The sequence below is a fragment of the Drosophila subpulchrella genome, chromosome 3L (assembly GCF_014743375.2).
Source record: "Drosophila subpulchrella strain 33 F10 #4 breed RU33 chromosome 3L, RU_Dsub_v1.1 Primary Assembly, whole genome shotgun sequence".
NCBI lineage: Eukaryota > Metazoa > Arthropoda > Insecta > Diptera > Drosophilidae > Drosophila > Drosophila subpulchrella.
This window is the reverse complement of record NC_050612.1, coordinates 15775858-15793504: the sequence shown is the minus strand read 5'-3', so window position 1 is coordinate 15793504 and position 17647 is coordinate 15775858. Positions and strand designations below refer to the sequence as shown.

The 17647-nt window shown below is 38.7% G+C and overlaps 1 protein-coding gene across 5 annotated transcripts in view; it reads right to left on the bottom strand.

Annotated features, from left to right (window-relative positions):
- Positions 1–17647, bottom strand: part of LOC119552696 — a 118368-nt gene that overhangs the window by 76128 nt on the left and 24593 nt on the right. For 4 of the 5 annotated variants that reach the window (XM_037862422.1, XM_037862425.1, XM_037862426.1 and 1 more), the window contains exons 2-5: positions 12920–13030; positions 5641–6468; positions 3121–3372; positions 2875–3036 (exon numbers count right to left, since the gene is read on the bottom strand). In XM_037862422.1, the coding sequence (XP_037718350.1) occupies positions 2875–3036; positions 3121–3372; positions 5641–6177 (951 nt within the window). In that variant the 5' untranslated portion in view covers positions 6178–6468; positions 12920–13030. The remainder of the gene's footprint in view (positions 1–2874; positions 3037–3120; positions 3373–5640; positions 6469–12919; positions 13031–17647) is intronic. The other variant, XM_037862423.1, reaches the window with a different exon arrangement.

Below are 17647 nucleotides of genomic sequence, written 5' to 3'. Positions count from 1 at the left end.
AGAAAACCCTCAAAACCAAACACTCATCAAAGGTTTTATCGAAATACTCTGTAAAGTTACTATTAAAGAGTAATTTTACAGACCAACAATGGGAGAGTAAAGTTACCCAAAAGGGAAACCATTTATTTGAATCACTTATGAAGGTGTCTAAAAGTATGCAATAATTTATTATTATTTTTTAGACCTCTTAATAAGTGATTTCAAGCCTCAATTATTTTGTTTCATTTAAAAAAATGTTTTCCCCTGATTTCCTTTACACATCCTCTGCAAATTTCTTCCCACATAATACAAATCGATTTCAACCATCAGCCAAATCCAGAGTTATTCTCACTGGGCTTGGCTTTGTTTTGGGCTGGTTTTCAATTAAAAAGGAGATTGCAGTCAGCACCTTGGGGAAACAGCGGAGATCCCAGCTCGTTATGGCCACCGACATTGTCCGGCAGCTGACAAATTTTGGTTTTTGCTTCACGGCGATCATCTCTCAATCTCAATCTAAGTTTCCAAGACCCAATCTCGATCCCCTTTCCACTGGGTCTTTGGTCAGTTGCTGTGGGGCTTGATTGCGTCGATCGGTTTGTGGAGTTGGAATTGGAATTGGAACTCTAGTTAACAGTTCGGATTTGGACACTGAATGCGTGTCTCCGCCCCCGGGAACTGCAGAAGCAACCACTGCAACCCCAAACAATTGACAGAGACAAACGCCTAACAACTTATTGGAAATATGTTTAACCATTTTGGGCAATTGACATTTGGTGCTGCCGTCGTCGTCGTCGTCGTTCGATACTGCCTACTAGCTGGAAAAGTTCCATCTGCGAGGCTCTCTTTCTCCCATCGACAACGTGACAAAACAATTGTCGTAAATCAGGGGCAGCCAGCCGGAGTTTAGCCAGCCAAGTTTTTGTATTGAGCACTTTTCGGCTAACTACCTACAATGCAAACTCAACTTTTTCACTATTGGATTTTGTTTACTTTCATTTGGCTCGTGGCCGGCTGCGTTTTTTGGGGAGGAGAGCGAATGTGTTCGAGGAATTTCATTGAAAAAAACTTTGAAGGAATTTTCAATTAGCCACCAAAATACAAACCGACATTTTCTAAATGGGTCAAGAAAGTAATTTTTGACGGCGTTGAAATGGGTTGAGGCCTTTTAGTTTTTCATCGGTAATAATGTCAAGGAAAGGAAATATTTTTTAAAATAATGCACTGGTCGAGAATGCTCTGTCTCCGAAATAGTTTTGCACATCACTTGTTTTAAATTAATGAATTTGTATATGAATGGTATATTTCTCCCGTTTCAAATTCCACATCCCACCGGTTCTTATGTAATATTCCTCCTCAAAACGATTAACTTCTGTCACGGTCAAAGCTCACTTGAAACCGACACAAATCAAAGCCAAAGGCGGAGTCCAAAGACTCTCTTCCGTCTTAGATTTTTCCAAACTCACACACAATTACATAATATGGGGAGCCCAGAGCCTTGTTTATAGACAATATTGTTCAGATAAAAATCCCCCTAAATCAAAGAAATACGAAAAAGAAAACCGAAAAGTGCAGCTAACAAATCTGTGGGCAATTCAGAGACTTTGAATTCACTCTCGATTGAAGGTGTTACAAACGTCCGAATGCCAATTATCAAGCAGAGGTTCGAGGAGGTTATCTCAAGACCCCTTTCCTCTCCCTCGCAGCAATTTTCACTTTCAGCTCAATAAATTTTCGTAACAAAAATGAAAAAAAAAAAGGAGAGGAAAAGAGCGAAGAAAACAAGGGAACATTGTTGTCTTGATTTTCGAGGGGAAGTCAATGGTTTGGGGGGATTTGAGCAGGGGGCAATGAGAATGACTGACGGATTTGGTCTTTTTTCCCTGGTTGAGATACGAAACTTGTTGCACAATTTCGAGACGCACTAGCGGAAGCCGCTGGAGGGGGAAAACTCAAACAAAACAGATGAAAAGCAGCAAAAAGCCAAGTCATTGGGGCCAAAAACAAAAACGCCAAAAGGTACAATAAAATGCGTAAAATTGCACTTTTTGTAATTTGTTACACTTTTACTAGACGTGATTTGCATTTTTTTTTTACAAAACATTTGTGAAACGTATCTATTGATTTTTGTTATAGTTCATTTGTACCCGAATGTAAACAAAAATTTAATAAGCTATTTTGGTCAAATCAGTTCTGAATTTTTTTAAATTATTCATGGTATAACAAACACCAAAATCAAACAAAATCCAACAAAATAATGCGATACTCATTCTGACTTTTTTATGAAGATCTATCATAATTTTTCTAATCTGGTAGAACAAATGCCAACACCTCCGAAGTCTGTCTAGCGCCTACATTTATAAAGACTTTGTTTCGGCGCAAATAGAAATCAATTCAATGATCAATACCTATCTTTTTTTTTTTAGTACAACATATACATTTATTTCAACTTCGATCAACCAATTTAATGGCTCTAATACTTTGTGTAAAAAGTGAAACAGTTATCGTGAATAAATAACAGAAGGATTGCTAACAAGTTTTAAAACAATTGAACGAAAATATTATTTTTTACTTTTATAAAGCTAAAAAATGTAATATTTTTGAATCAAGGCGCCATGTGTTCTTCCTCTTCTATGAAATGTTAGGATGCAACGTTTTCTAACAGAAATGTTAAGATTTTTATAACATTTCCGTTGGGTATTGATACATCTTAACAGTGCTGTTAGATTTTGATACATCTTAACGTTGCAGTGGCAGCGCTGAGAAATTTTAAAATATGGTTTGTGTTCAAATATTGGTGGCGCCAGATTTGCAGAAAATTAGGCAATGAAATTTTAAAATGTCCTTTCCGATCCTTAAGGTATGCTCTTAAAATGCAGTCAAAAACTTGTAACTCACCGAGTGTACTGCTAGATGGCGCTGCAATTCCGCGTTGCCAAACAAAGTTAGCTCCGTGATGGTGGGCGAACTCTCCAATTTACTCTCCATTTCGCGGAGCCAACGCCGTAATTCCTTGGGATCCTCACAAAGACCCTCGGGTCTTTGGGTCTCATCGAGCATCTATTGGAAAATATTTAACACATATTTGCAATTAGTAAGTATAAGCAAAATGTTTTAAATATTCATATTATCCAATCCACCTACCTTAAAACAACATTCACTAGACTTTTCCAACACTGTGGCTGCGCCCTCTATCTCACAGCGCGCCTCCTTGCAGGTATCCAAAAGGTTCGTGTCCATGATGTAGTTGTAGTTCGTTTGAATGGCCGCCCAGAGGTCGTCTTTGCCAGAGGAACCCAGGCCCAAGGTGGCGCTGCTGTGGAGGCTGGTGGAACTGCATTGACTGTTTCCGCTTCCCCACGAATAGCGGTGCATTTTGTTGCTATGCGAATTTTTCTGAAAATTAAACAATTGTTTTTAAAAAAATGTTTAAAAAAATTAAGAGGTTAAAGAGGATAAAAATAGTAGTGGGATGTTTTGAAGCGCGCATTGTGTCAAAATGCTTGACAATTGTAGAAAAGATTGTAAGTAATATGTAGAACCGCTTGTAATGTTAAGTATATAACACTTTAATCTACTTTTCTTTTTACGCAATTTTTTTAAGTAAAGATAACTTAAATGGTGCTACCAGACTGGGCAAATTATGATTCTTCTGCACGGAAGAAAAAGGATGAAGAAAAAGGACTGCCAACTCGTCCCATGAAAAAGATAAGATGTTTCAACTAAAAATATTTCAAAGCCCCTCAATGTAAAATCGTTTAAATTTCTTGTAATACAATTTTTATGTATTTAAAACTAAACAAATTTGATTGACAAAGATAAACCGTACTATTCCACTATAAATACAGTAATTTAACCATACTTTCAAATTATTTACTACTCCAAAACAGTATAAAGTTTTTACCAAATTTGTTTACGAAATGTTCGATAAAGATGCTGTTTAAGGTAAATAAAAATAAATGTTGACAAATATTGATTGATTTAAAGCACCTCAAAATAAAGCCACTGAGGTGGCAAAGACCAAACAAAAGCGTACGAAAGACGATTGAAAAGAGGAAGGGGAAACCGCTAAAAGTTGTTAATAAATAAGTAATTTGAGGCGTGCCAAATACGGCCGAAACAATATGCCTGGCCATCTTGGGAGCTTGCGATTCAGATTCCCGGCTCTAGGCCGCTCTGAAAACTGGTTTTTACTCACTCCAAATTGCAAAGCGCGCGCAATTAATTAATGCATTTTGCTCATTTGTCCAAGAAAGTCCCCCGATTCAGGCTGAAATCGTGGAAGGAAATTCCTTATTTACACAATCGTAATGCAATCGTAATCCCAAAAGCAAACGAAATTGAAAATCGAAAATGAAATTGTGTGTGCGATTGTGTTATTGCTGTTTCTGGTGATTTGAGTAATTGATTAAATGAGTGAGTAGAAAAAGGGGTGTGGGGCGGTCTTTGCCGCCGAGTGACTCGCATTTCGGACACAAACTCGCCCACAGTGACTAAGAAAAGTTTGCAGCCAAATAAGCTGTAAAATATGCAAGCTGTGACACCTGGGGGCCTTGAAAAAAATATATCTCTGTGGTCTAGGTCTTGTAAAATTTTACAGATTTTTATCGAGGAATAGAGTTAGTATATTTTGAAGACTGTGAGAACTGGAGCAAAACTGGTTGGTATGCAGATTTTCTGTTTGTACCCACGCTGATAAGATGTATTTAAACGATTTTGACTCGACCTCTTCCGTCACGAAAAAATATATAATATTATAATCGAATTAAATTAGATTTAAGCCTATTAGCCTGCCATTTATCACGAATCATCACAATTCGAACCTCTATTAAGCGTTACATTATATTTAAATGTTTCCAAAACACCAGTTATTTTACAGCTGTACATTCCTCAACAATATGATCATTTTCCGCCTGCGTATAAGAAGAAAAGAGGCCTGTTTTACATTCCAGTTTAGAGCATAAATTAGCAATTTGTGTTCATGGCCAGTGGCGCCAACTTAGTTGCACATTTTTAACCGTTGCAACTCGGTTGGTTTCATAAAGGCATGCTAATCGGGAAATTTATTAATAATTTATTAAAGCAATTTCCGTTGACACAGACATACACTAAGACACACCATTAGGGGAACAAGAACAAGAACAAGAGTACAGCATTTTCTAACGGCCCCTTGTCATTTTTAGAGACCAAACTCGTTAGCGTGTCGAGCGAAGGCTAAAAGTGCAATAGGTACGGGAAGATGGAGCAGTGACGAAGTAAAATAAACGCCAAACTTTAGATACCCTAGCTAAAACGAAGTTCCTTTAATAAAATCTTAAGATTGGTAATCTCGATCTCTGTGCGAGCCAGGTCTTTTATTCCATGCTTAAACCTTGACCTGCTTAGAGCAGATATCATTCCCCTAAAACTCAGGGGTTCACTAATCGATTAATATGATTTAAAAATATAGCGTTTATAAAATATATTATAATATGATTGTCGGTATGTTGTTTTGCGTCTTTTATATCTTTTATATTATCTCCCAAGAAAGGGTATGAGCTTTGATCAATTGCAAATATATGCGTACACACACACTCCTCACTCCTCACAGCCATTACCCGATGAATACCTGTATTCTCCCCCTGTGCCCCTTTAAATTGCATGACCATTTTTGGGATCACTCACCTTGAGGCTGTTGTAGGGCCGTTCCAAATGGAGCTTGGCCTGTATGACGTCACGGCGCTCCTGCTGTTCCTCATTTGAGGCCTGCAGTGACGTCATGGACTGTGACTGCTTCATAAGGTCGTTTCCAACACTGTTAGCGCCATGGTTTAATTGACCACCGCCAGAGGCGCTGCTGTTTGAAACTCCATTTTCCGTTCCAATTACGTTCAAATTTGCATTTCCTCTGGATCCACGTCTCTGTTTTTTGAGGGAACTACTGCGGCTACTGCTGGCCGATTTTGTAGTTAGGCCCGTCTTATTACGGGGCGTGGCTGGTATGGCAAAGATGCCATCCAATTTATGGGGTTTCGTTGTGTTCTCTTGATTTCGGGTGGTTTGGGTTTCGTTCGGGGACTCCAATTCCCTTGGCGATCCTTCATTTCCACCTTTTGTAATGGCCGCTTTATCAGTCTCTTGGTTACTTCTCATCTCCCCATCTTTCTCTGATTTCGGGACTCCCCTTTCTCTTCCCAGATCGTTTTCCTGTTGCATTTCCATTGTTCTCCAACTTTATTTGGCTTTATTTTCCATGTGTGCATGTGAGGGATATACTATTTATTATTTGGGGAGCGAGTTATGCTAATCGAACCCCTCAAAAGTCGCCCAATATTTGCATGTCTGCCTGGCTTCCTCTCAAATTCATTGTTTTCCGTTCCGATGCCGGCGTTCCGCTCTCTGGCAATGACCTTCAGGGCGTTCCTTTCGATTTCCGTTCGTTTTTATGCAAAATACTTGTTTCGCGTTATTTTGATAAAATGTCGGCTGTTTCGAGTATCTAAATTAATTCCACTGAAACGAAACAAGAGAGCAGGGAAATTTGCACATTAGTCGAAAAGGAAATCAAACAAATTAGGGGGAAAATAGGTGGGCCGAGATGAAATGATGATTATGATTAGAGAGGGACCATCAACACACCTCATGGGGCAGTATAATTAGCAGCGTTGCAGAGATTCGTTTCTCATTTTCCTTCTGCTAATGATGGGTATTATTACTATAGGCAAGCCATTAAAAGACGAAAGCGAATTGCACTGGTATCGTCTTTAATATAGATTCATTTCCTACAAGCATTTCTTTGCCCCATCTTCTGCATTAGGCGGATCTCACGGGTTGCGATTGCTGGCAGGTGCATTTTATAAATGATGATTTTGAAATGATCACTAATCGTTTATTACCCGGAAAAAGTTGGATTCACAAAGAGGTAGTAATATTTTAACGAAATACGGATTTAAAACGTTTACTTAAATTATTTTCTTAAAGTGAGGTAAACCCTTCCCAACATAACTTCCCCCAAAAAGGTATCTTCTGATCACTACTTCTGTTTACATTTTCTACCTTTTCTGTTCCTAACAACTCTGTGAGTTATCAGATGTGGAAACTTGCAACACACTTGCGGTGACGAAAGACCCTCTATCTCTATCTCAACCTCTGTGACCCCTCCATTCTCCTCCTGCGCTTAGCATAATTAACTCTCGTAGAACCTCAGCTTCTGAGTGCAGTGGCCATATCGCAGACTCGTATCTCGTATCGCATATCACACCCACTGCAGAGTAAACAAAACTGTAAACGGCAATTAAAAGCAACTGTAACACACAGACATCTAACTACATAACTGAATAATAACAGCAGGGTGGAGGTCGGGGGGAATCGGGGAAATTATAGTAATTACGTATGCAAAATATTACTTAATTTCAGAGCTTTGGCTTTGGTCAACGACTCCCGTTCAGCACAGAGGAATATAAACAATGAACGCGATTCTAATCGCGGCGCAATCAAATTTTCATACGAAATTAGTCGCGAAAAACAGTTGTGGGGCCATATTCGTATGTAAATTTGTTTGTGCAAAAGGCGGTGGAAGTTGTCCAATTCCAAAATTGGCCCGCAAGCGTTCATTTAGCCACTTGAGCGCCAGAGATACCAAGAGATCCGAAAGACACGGCGAATAGTGGTGAAAAATGAATAATAAAATTGGCAACTGAAAGTGGGTGGGGGTGGATATAATTGAGGGAGGAGGGCGTGTCCCCAAAAACACAAATCAGTGCTAAGAGCTGTAAATAAAGTTTCCCAGGTCTTTGGGCAATAAACAAAAGTAAGCGTTACAAAACAAACCGCAATCAAAGCTTTAACCCATTATTGGCAGGGCTGCTGATAGGCAGAGATTGAAGTGATCAATTTTCTTTATAATAAATCCATTAAATAATAATAACAAAGAACATTACCCTTTTATAGATTCCTATTAAAATGTTTACTAAGTAAACATTACTTTTAAATGCTTTAACTGAACACATTCTTTCGTTTTCAGTTTCTGACTTGCTTAGCTTCAATATTATTGCACACATTCCGTATATAATGCATAGTTTTAGTCGTTTCTAACTTTACCTTCTTCCACTTTAAAGACCAATCTTAGACAATTATTTTGATGGCTTTGTGTAAGAGTCTCAGACATATTAATTACATAATTAAGTAATGAATGCGGCAAAGGTTTCAACTCTTTTATGTGCTGACCATTAAATCCAAAATGTTTGCTTTATGACTCATGGAACCTGAAATGGGGCCCAAGGAATCGCTGCCGTCTGACAGTAGTTTCCCTCTTTATGCAAATTTCCACTCGGTCTGCATGCAAAATGGGGATTCGCATTCGCGAGTGACTAACACAACCGAAAGGCCGTTGAAAAGGCGTTGAAAAAGTAGAAAAAGATACTCGTAGTAGTCCTCCATTGCCGGCACAAATTCATTTGGGAAATTGCGAATTTCCAGTTTGCGTTTGTTTAAGTTTCAGGTTTATAGGTTCAGCGTTAAGCTTCCGCGTAGAAATAGTGAAAATTAAGAGGCTTTTCCACCTCATTTGATTAGGATTTGGGTTTATATAACCTTAGAATGCGTATTCAATATGTTAATGCCCACTCAGTGGCTCTTTGAAGTTCAAACGAGGCATTCATAAACATCCAAAAGATAAAAACTCCACAGATATGCAAATTAATTTCACCATTATGCATTTACCAAACATTTAACACTTTCCGATAATAACTCACTCTGATCTGAACGGTTTTCTTTCGAATCTTTTCTTTCATTTGTTTGTCCACCTGTTGAACTGTTGCATAAGACACCTGTAAACATTCGGTAATAGCACAAAAGTTCCAAAGAAAACCGATCAAAGTCAAAACCCCGGCCAAAACATGTGGAACATGAAGTTATAGCCACAAAGCCCACAGACCTCGACGATCTGAGACCCCAGAGATCGGAGACCCCCAGAGCAGAAGAAGAAGCCAAAGCAAAGGCCATTAATAAGCACAAAGAGGAGACGCACTAAAGGGGCAGCCAAAGAGAGGGCTAAAAATAGACAAATATTTGCGTAGAAATAGCCAACGAAACCAAAATGAAGTCAACAAACATGTGGATTGAATGGTGGGGAGTGGTTTTAGAGGAAGGGGTCTTGAAGATCGCAGATCCCTCCATATTGTCTATGCTAGACACGAAGTTTTCGAGAAGCTCGTAAATTTGCTGGGGCTCATGGTTTATTGTTATAAAAAATGCCGGGAAAGATGACAATAGAATCTATTTTGGGTAAGCAAGACTTTCGATTTCCCTTGGGGTATCATTTCATAAACCTTTAAAATTAGTAGGCATTAAAAATCAAGGTCTTTAGTTTTAGGTCTTAAATGTTTAGTGGTTTTTGGTAGCGCTTGAGTGAATCTGTCACAAAGAATAGTATAACACTCTTAATAAACTCCTTTAAAAATACTTTTCATTTCCCTCTAAGCGTTCTTTAAAAAGGAAAACAAAACATTCATTGTTCTGATTCCCAGCCAAATGTTTTCAACTTCATTTAATTGCCCTTTACTTTGATATTTGTCACTTCCGCTCTGCGCTTTATTTACTCTACTTTTGGTACATCTCGAAGAAACGAAAACAGAACCCCCGAAAAACCGGATGTGAACTCACTAAATCCCCCTTTATTCTCACGATGGAAAACTCTGTGGCCAATTAAAGCAAATCAAGTACTAACAATTGAGAGGCCAATTATTCTGTTTACCCAGTTTCTTCCGATGAACTATACTCGTGCCTCTAGATTAGATAGAGTCGATAAGGCAATTGGGAAACACTCGAATGGCCCAAAATGTAATCAATTATAGAGAATATTTCATTATCTGGGGCCCAGTCGAGATAAGACTTCGAAATTCGTTTAGTTGGCCACAATAAGTCTTGAAAGTTCGCGTACTTGGCCATAATTTAGTCATCAGCTGGCTTTGGGGTGTGAAGTCATGAGTAAGAGTGAGTTGTATGAGGGATAAAATCGTTGATAGAGGTGGTATCGTGATTTTATTGAACAAATAAGCCATAAACCATAAGACATATATCAAGTTGCTGTGAAAAATAGACCCCGCATTTAACTTTTTGCGAATTACTTATGTAATACTCAGATAAAAAGAAGTCAAGGTTCACTTTAAAAAGCTTTTGGGATCATATGGTAGATAAAATAACTACTTCCGAAACTGTAAAATATAAGATAGAGAAATTAAAGAGTGATATTCCATCATACCACCTCTAATTGCAAAAGTTAAAAGCGATTGTAGACACCATGTCGACCCCAGAATCAGACAACCAGAGAGACCCAGACCGAGGAAATCGACATTCCGCAGACCAAAGCGTAATTAAAATATCTTTTTTTATATATTGCACAGCAGCAAGCGCAGCAGTCGCAGCTATATTTTATATGAACCAGCAGTAGTCAACCGACTTATCGGGGAATTCTTCCGAGAATCGCGTTGGCAGTGCCAGCGTTGTGTGCCACCAATTTGGCCATTCAAGCCGAGTTGACCAGGCTAAAAGCCATGATTGGAGGAGACCCCAAAGGCAGGCAGCATGCCATAAATTGACAATTGCTAAAGACAGTTGCAGCAGCAGCAGCAGCAGCAACAGCAACAGCAACATCAACACAACTGCAACAGAGACAGCTGCTGTTGCAGCAGCAACACCTAATCAATTGTTAACTGCAGGGATATATGGGAGATGAAAAGAGAGGTGAGACGGCGTCACTTTTAGCACACGTGAATGTTGGCCAAGTGGCCAAATCGCAGGCAATCTGGCGACAATAACAATAACCATATTGACTTGTAAACCAAGATCGTGGCAAAGGTGTTGGTGTTGGTATTGGTAATGGTATTGGAGCAACCACAACTGCAACCGCAAAACACAGAAAACAATCACAATATGTGGTCCAGTGCAACCTAGTTTAAATTAAGGGGGTCTGGCCCACAGAGCAATTTTTTTGTGGGCACTCGAGACAATGAATTGTTTAATTTGTTGCGGTCGTGTCTTGCTTTGACAAACTTTTATCGGTCGGTACATGAGATATGGCGATGGTGAGCCAGATAACTGAGATTTTATAACTCTAAGCCAGATTATCGGATCTACTGATCTGGGTTAAAAAGGGTCTCCCTTCGGTCCTCAGTTGTGCAATGGTTTATATATAAAAACTTTTTACAATCACTCTTTTAAATTACCTAAGCAACCATAATATCCGGTATCTACCCACAACATCTCCAATCCGATCCCTTGAGAAACATTTGTCTGGATGTCACAGTGAAAATGAAATCATTTCGAATTCCTTGCTTGCAGCCTGCAAAAGTCAAAAGTCCTCCCCCAAAACAACGAAATGGAAGGGGAGAAAAATAAATACAAATAAAAAGAAAAACATTTGCAAGTATAGTGCGACATATGGCGACATGGAACATGGCCACGGAATAAAGACGGTGGACAGAGGACCAACAGACCCAAGCCAAGACAAAAGGAAACTCTCATTTCGTTTCTTATATTTCTGGTGATTTTCGGTGCAAAAGCAATTAGAGAAGTGGTTCACCATTGAAAAAGGAAACCGAGGGAAAAAAATCGAAAGTTATCGTATCTCCGAAAGTGGGGACAAATTTGGGAAACATGCAAACATTGTATCGCCACCTCCCAAACACCAAGCCAGCAATCCCCAGCCAACCTCTCTTCTGGTCAGCCAACATTTTTTACACTTAAAGGAATCTAACCCATACAGACTTTTGGTTTATAGGGCTAATATTAAAATGAATGAATGAGGTATTTTGCCTTATGTTGACATATCGAAATTCATATTTACTATCTTTGACATGCTAATTTACCAAACTGATGCGAAAACTCAAAACTGTCCTATTTTGTATTATTAATTTTAATTTAAAAACTCATATTCACAATAAATTTCTTGTAGTTACATAAAAAAAACAGGGATTAGCGGGAGCATATCTTCTAGGCTTGAGACATTTTAAATATATTTTTCTTCTTATTCGAATTTTTACGATGCAAGATGTTGGTTCGAGTTTTAGAAGTTCGACTGTATTTCATTTGTCGCCTTTTAAGTTGTCGCTAACAAAATTTGTCTACAACCCATAAACATTTTTGGCTCCAATCCACAAACCCCCTGCCTTTTTCCACTCCTTTCCACAACGCCCCAGCCCACTTTCCCCTTTCCCCCCTTCTAATCCCCACATTTTGTCTACATTCCTGAGCATATGATAAATGTTTCGTGTTTTGTGTGTTTTTGCGGTTCGAACACGTTTTCCTCATGTTCTGCGATCGTTTTTGGGGTCCCCAGCACATTACACATGGAAAGGCTATCAAAGCACAAAAAAATCATTTTAAGAAAAACTAGTCCCGATCTGACCACGCCTCTCCGTAGGGAAGTCGTTTGTTATGACTACTGACCCACCGAATGAACAGGCGGTTACTTTTTCGACGGCTGACAGGTGGCGAAGCAGTAAATAATCCCCAGTCACACCCCCTAACTGGCCGATTGGGCATCCATATGTTAGCAAATTAGTGGGTTAAGTGGTGCAGGAAAACAGAGAACATAAATTTTGACAAACACTTCGCAGTGGTTTGGAAATACTAATTAGCTAGGGGGAAACCTATTTGAGGATTTTGTTTATTGTCATTCACCTAAACAGTTAAATGACTATATTTTTTGCGTTATTTTTCTCAAAGCACCTTTTCTGGCATTAAAACTTCTCAACTTAAGTTCCATTATCGCGTACTCGCAATGTTTTCTTGAACTCGGCATTGACCCACTTCTAAATGGCTACAATTTCCTATATTTAAAACTCGAGATGCCACTCAATGAACTCTCTTAATTAACCCATTAAACTACTCAAAACACTGATTAAGAGATATAGGGGGAAAAGCCAAGAGCTATACCACAGTTAATTAACCGAAAATTACTCACATAAACGAGTGTGAAAAGTGTGCAAATTGTGCGAAAGTCGAAATTCATTCAGTGACTCTGCGGCAAAGCACATCCATCCAATCCTTTTGATGCCATTCAATTCACTTTCGGCTAAAACGAGATAAATAAAATGTGTGTTAAAACAAATAAGCGAAGTGATGTGAAAATGTTTTGAATGGAGCGGAAACGAAGTTTGACTAATGACAACAACAACCACTATAACAACGAAGGATAACCGAGGAAAATGGGAAAATTGTTTACCAATGTTTTTTGATATTAGCACTTGGCAAAAAACATTGCATAATGGAAAGCCAAACGCAGAAACTAAAGCATAAACCATCAACTTTTACCGGCCAACATTTGCTTAGCAACATTTTCGATACCCTAGCAGGGGGTCTAATAAATTTGATGGTAAACCCAAAAATGATTACCCACTTTAAAACGTTTTTATGCATACTCATGAATAATGAGTTAAAATTGGCATTAATAGATAGAATTCTGGGTGTTTCTTAAGTTGTTACTTAACATCACTTAACTTTTTACCAAAATATCCTATGTTAATGCTTACTGTATGGTATTTTTTTTGGATTTATCATCTTGTTCTTGTGTTAGTAAAAGGGTATTTTCTCTTCGGTTTCTGACGATCCCCCTTGATTTTCCCAACATTTTTTTATGGCAACCTTTCGCCAAACACCGCCGCAACCTCGTAGCTGTCTCCAGTGATAAATCAGTTGCACCGCAAACCCCCAAGAAAAAAGTCAAATACTTGCCAACCAAACTCCCACAAACTCCGACCGATGCACGACATTTTTTTTTCGAATTTTCATTTTTTTTTCCTGCAATTTTGACCGAGGGCGTCTCGCATAACAATTCATTATCATTAATTATATTTGCACTCAAATTGCACAAACGGAAAACGAGAGGAAAACTCAAAACTCCCCAACGAGAGCCTGGGCATGAAAAATTGAACAATGTCGATTAAATTGAAAACAATTTTACGCTGCGAAATTTCAATATTTCCCGTCATTTGCCGTTAGGCTCAACTTCCCAAAAGACAACGGCTAAAACGGCATTCCCGACCCAAAAAAAAAAAAAAAAAAAAAAAAAAAAATCGTATCTCAGGAGTGGAAAAGAGAGGCAAAATATGGCTCATAAAGCATCGAACATCAACAACAAAAATCGGCAACAACAATTTATTGGTCGCATTAACCTCGGCGAACTCTCTCAATTTTCATGGGTGGCGGAAGGGGGGAGCAGTCAATCGATGCGAGTTGTGAAAATATCATTTACAGGCAATTTGTAAAAAAGCAACAACAGCAGCAGCAAACTAACTGCAAACTCAGCGAAATTTGCACGAACTAAAAAAAAGAAGAAGTAAAAAATACAAACCAAAAAAATCAAAAACAAATGAACGGCGTTTTACTTTGGCAAACAAAAAAAAAACACAAAAACAGGGGCATGGAAGGGGGGCAGCAGGGTATATATCTGTGGTCAAGTTGTTAAAGTCGGAAATGGGCACAAACGCCGATCGTCAGCGGTCGACAGCAGCAACAAAAGCTGAAATGACGACGACGACAACGTCTCCAGGCGATAATTGGATCCCTTTCCCAGTCGGTCTTTGAGTTAGGAGGTCTTTGAGTTGTCTTGGAAGGGGTGGGGTGCTCGAAGCCGAGGTAGAAATTCAATATACCTTTTTTAGGTAGAGTGGGAAATTTTCACTGGATCTTTAAAAAATCTTGACACATGCCAGTTGTGATAAAAGCTAAACCACATGGGGTACAAATAAAGCTTTTAAAAAATTATCAATGGATAATGAACATAGCCAAGCCAAAATACTTAAAAATGTACTACCCAATAAAAAGCTAGAGTAACAACCATCAGTCATCTCATGTTTATTTATAAACTCTCACTTAAAATTTAAGAATCAAGATAAAGTCACCATCAAAATTGTTACCCATATATTATAATTTTTATAAATTATTATATAGTTTTTTACAAGTTGAAGATATCATTAAATTAAAAAACAGCTACAACTAAAGCTGCAACTGTACTTTCTTATTCCATTCATTTAGTTTTATATAAATTCCTTTGAGTAATTCTAGAACCCTTTTATTCAAAGCATCGAATATCTAACACATTCTCCACTTATCCAACGGTCTCATAACTCTTTTGTTTCGTTCGCTTTTCTTTTTTTTTGTTTCTCCGCCAAACCGAAATTCAATCCAAAGTGCAAAATGCAGATGCGGAACCAACAGAAATTCTGTCAGGTGAGACGTGAATGCAACATTTTCGGTTTTCGGCTGTCTTAACAAAAACAAAAGGTAAGTAGAAAATGAAAACAAAAACTGAAATCAAGAGCTTTCACAGAACCCTCGGCGGAAAAAAGAGATATTAATTCGAGTGTTTCGTGAGAAAAAGAACAAACTTGAAAGAGATTTAAACTGAAACCCACTTCAGTTCATTACCGAAACTCAAACGAAAGCGAAAGAGAAGGAGTTGTGGGGAGAAATGCATTCGAAATGCAATAGAAAGTGAAATGCGTTGGCAAAACAAACCGTCGGCTACGGAAAATCTCCTCCAAATGAGCCGCGAGATGCCGGCGATATGTGTTATGGAGAGACCCCTCCTCAAGGCCCCTCCTCCAGGCTCCCATGACCTTGTTCGCAAATTCTGTTGACGTGCATCGAACATGGGTGCCACCATCCACATCCACATCCACGTCCACATCCACCAAACGAGGCACCATCCTTGGCGCTTTTCCAGCCGAGATTGCCATCAAGAAATATTTGAGATTCACTTTCTGAGCCGGCAAAGGCAGCGGCAAAATCCAGCAAATGCATCGACAGACGAGGCAGTAAAAACAATGCACATTGACAACTCATAGATAAAATGCTTTTCTTTAACTATGACGCGACTTCCAACTGCGACGGCCTCTTCTCAATGGCAGCAAAACAATGACAAACTCTGCTACCGCAACTGGAAAGTGGAAACACACGACGAAAGCAGCCAAACACACTCGAATAAAATCAAATGCCAGCCCAGATTAAGACACAATTTTCGATACCCTGCTTTAACATATACTTATTCTTCACTAGTTTTTAAAATAATAATACTTCCAATCAGTAAATGATGAAATAGATTGGCTACATTCGTACCAAAAACTTTTAACTATAGGTTAACTTGGTCGTAAAACGAATCTTACAACAAAATGCTAACATTCTTTTGTACCACTAAATCATCTGATAACAGACTTTGTAAAGAATTGTCGTTAGTAAAATTGGTATTACAGTAAGAAAACGAATTTGTCTTTAACAAAAATTGAAGTTCTTGTTAACATTTTTATCTAACAGTTAAAAAACTGGAACATTAATGTCAAATAAAACAAATAAATCTTATGGAACAGCTTATGAACTATATTATAAAATAATCGAGGTTCTCCCATACAATATAGTACAACCTTTTTCAAAAAATCGCTATACCCATCCTAAGAGCACAGGAAAATTGTCGTCAACTTGTTGGGGATGTGTGGGCTGGCATTCGGCAGTCGGCTTGCAGTATGCGAGGCACCAAAGTCTCGAATGAAATGCCACAGATTCGATTTTGATAAAATGCCAAGCAACAAGTTGGGAGCTCGAGAAGAAAGAAAAAGTGAGAATCGAGGGAAAGAGATGGCGCAGGCGCGAACCGCCTGGCGATAAATCTTCCAAACTAACTTTTGCCATATTGCAGCAGTTGCAGTTGCAATTGCAATTGCATTTGCCGCAAAATAAACAGAGGAAACGAGAGTAAGCAGGCGAAATAATTGAGAGTGGTGGAAAATCGGGGAAGAGTGGGCACTGGGTAATGGGTAATATCTGCCGTGCGTAAGAGAGATATGTACATATAAAGTCGGTGTCTGTCGCCCGACGATAATTGGGCCAAAACGAATGCTTCGGGCACCGGCAGGTCGGCTGGGTAATTGATATGTTTACAGCTCTATTTTATTCGCAACTCAATTAAACCAGCGTCAAGCTGTGACAAGCCATAAACCGAGGAAGACAGTCCAACAATTAGAGTCTCGATTTGTATCTAAACTTGGTTGGCTTTTGGTTGCCTCGGTTCACTTTCGTTTTTCATTTCCATTTCGATTGGAAGTGTGAAAGGTTCACCGCGGATGGGTGATCTTCAGGTGGTCTCGATTGATTCGGGGTTAATGAAACCAAAGTGATCTTCAACTTGCCGATACCATCGCTCGATCAGCTGACGACAAGTTGAAGTGATCTTTTTTCAGGAGATAAGATCAATTGGGCTAAGATGTCTGCGATAGATCAGTGACAATTAAACGACAGTTGTGCTTGAGTTGAAGATAATGTCGAGATATATCTGTATTAAATGATCTTTGGTTGGAAACCGGATAGACTTGCTAAGTTGCTTAGGTCCTAACAAATAACTTACTTATCCATTAACTCTTAATGCTTTTAGTGATCTATTGTTATACATTTTAATTATACCTTTCTTGACAGATTAATTAAATGGTAAGCATATTTTTTTGTTTACTTAACACAGCTAATTGAAATCAATCGCCAGCCTCTTTGGATCTAAGCCCTCCATATAAACCCAATCTGGTAGCTTTACCGATCTCTTGCCCCCAATTTGCTTTTAATTGGCCAACCTAAATTGCTCAATATCAAGTTTTTCCTTTATTTTTAGGTCGCCTGGTTTCGATTATGTAAAGTCCTCGCAACTGAA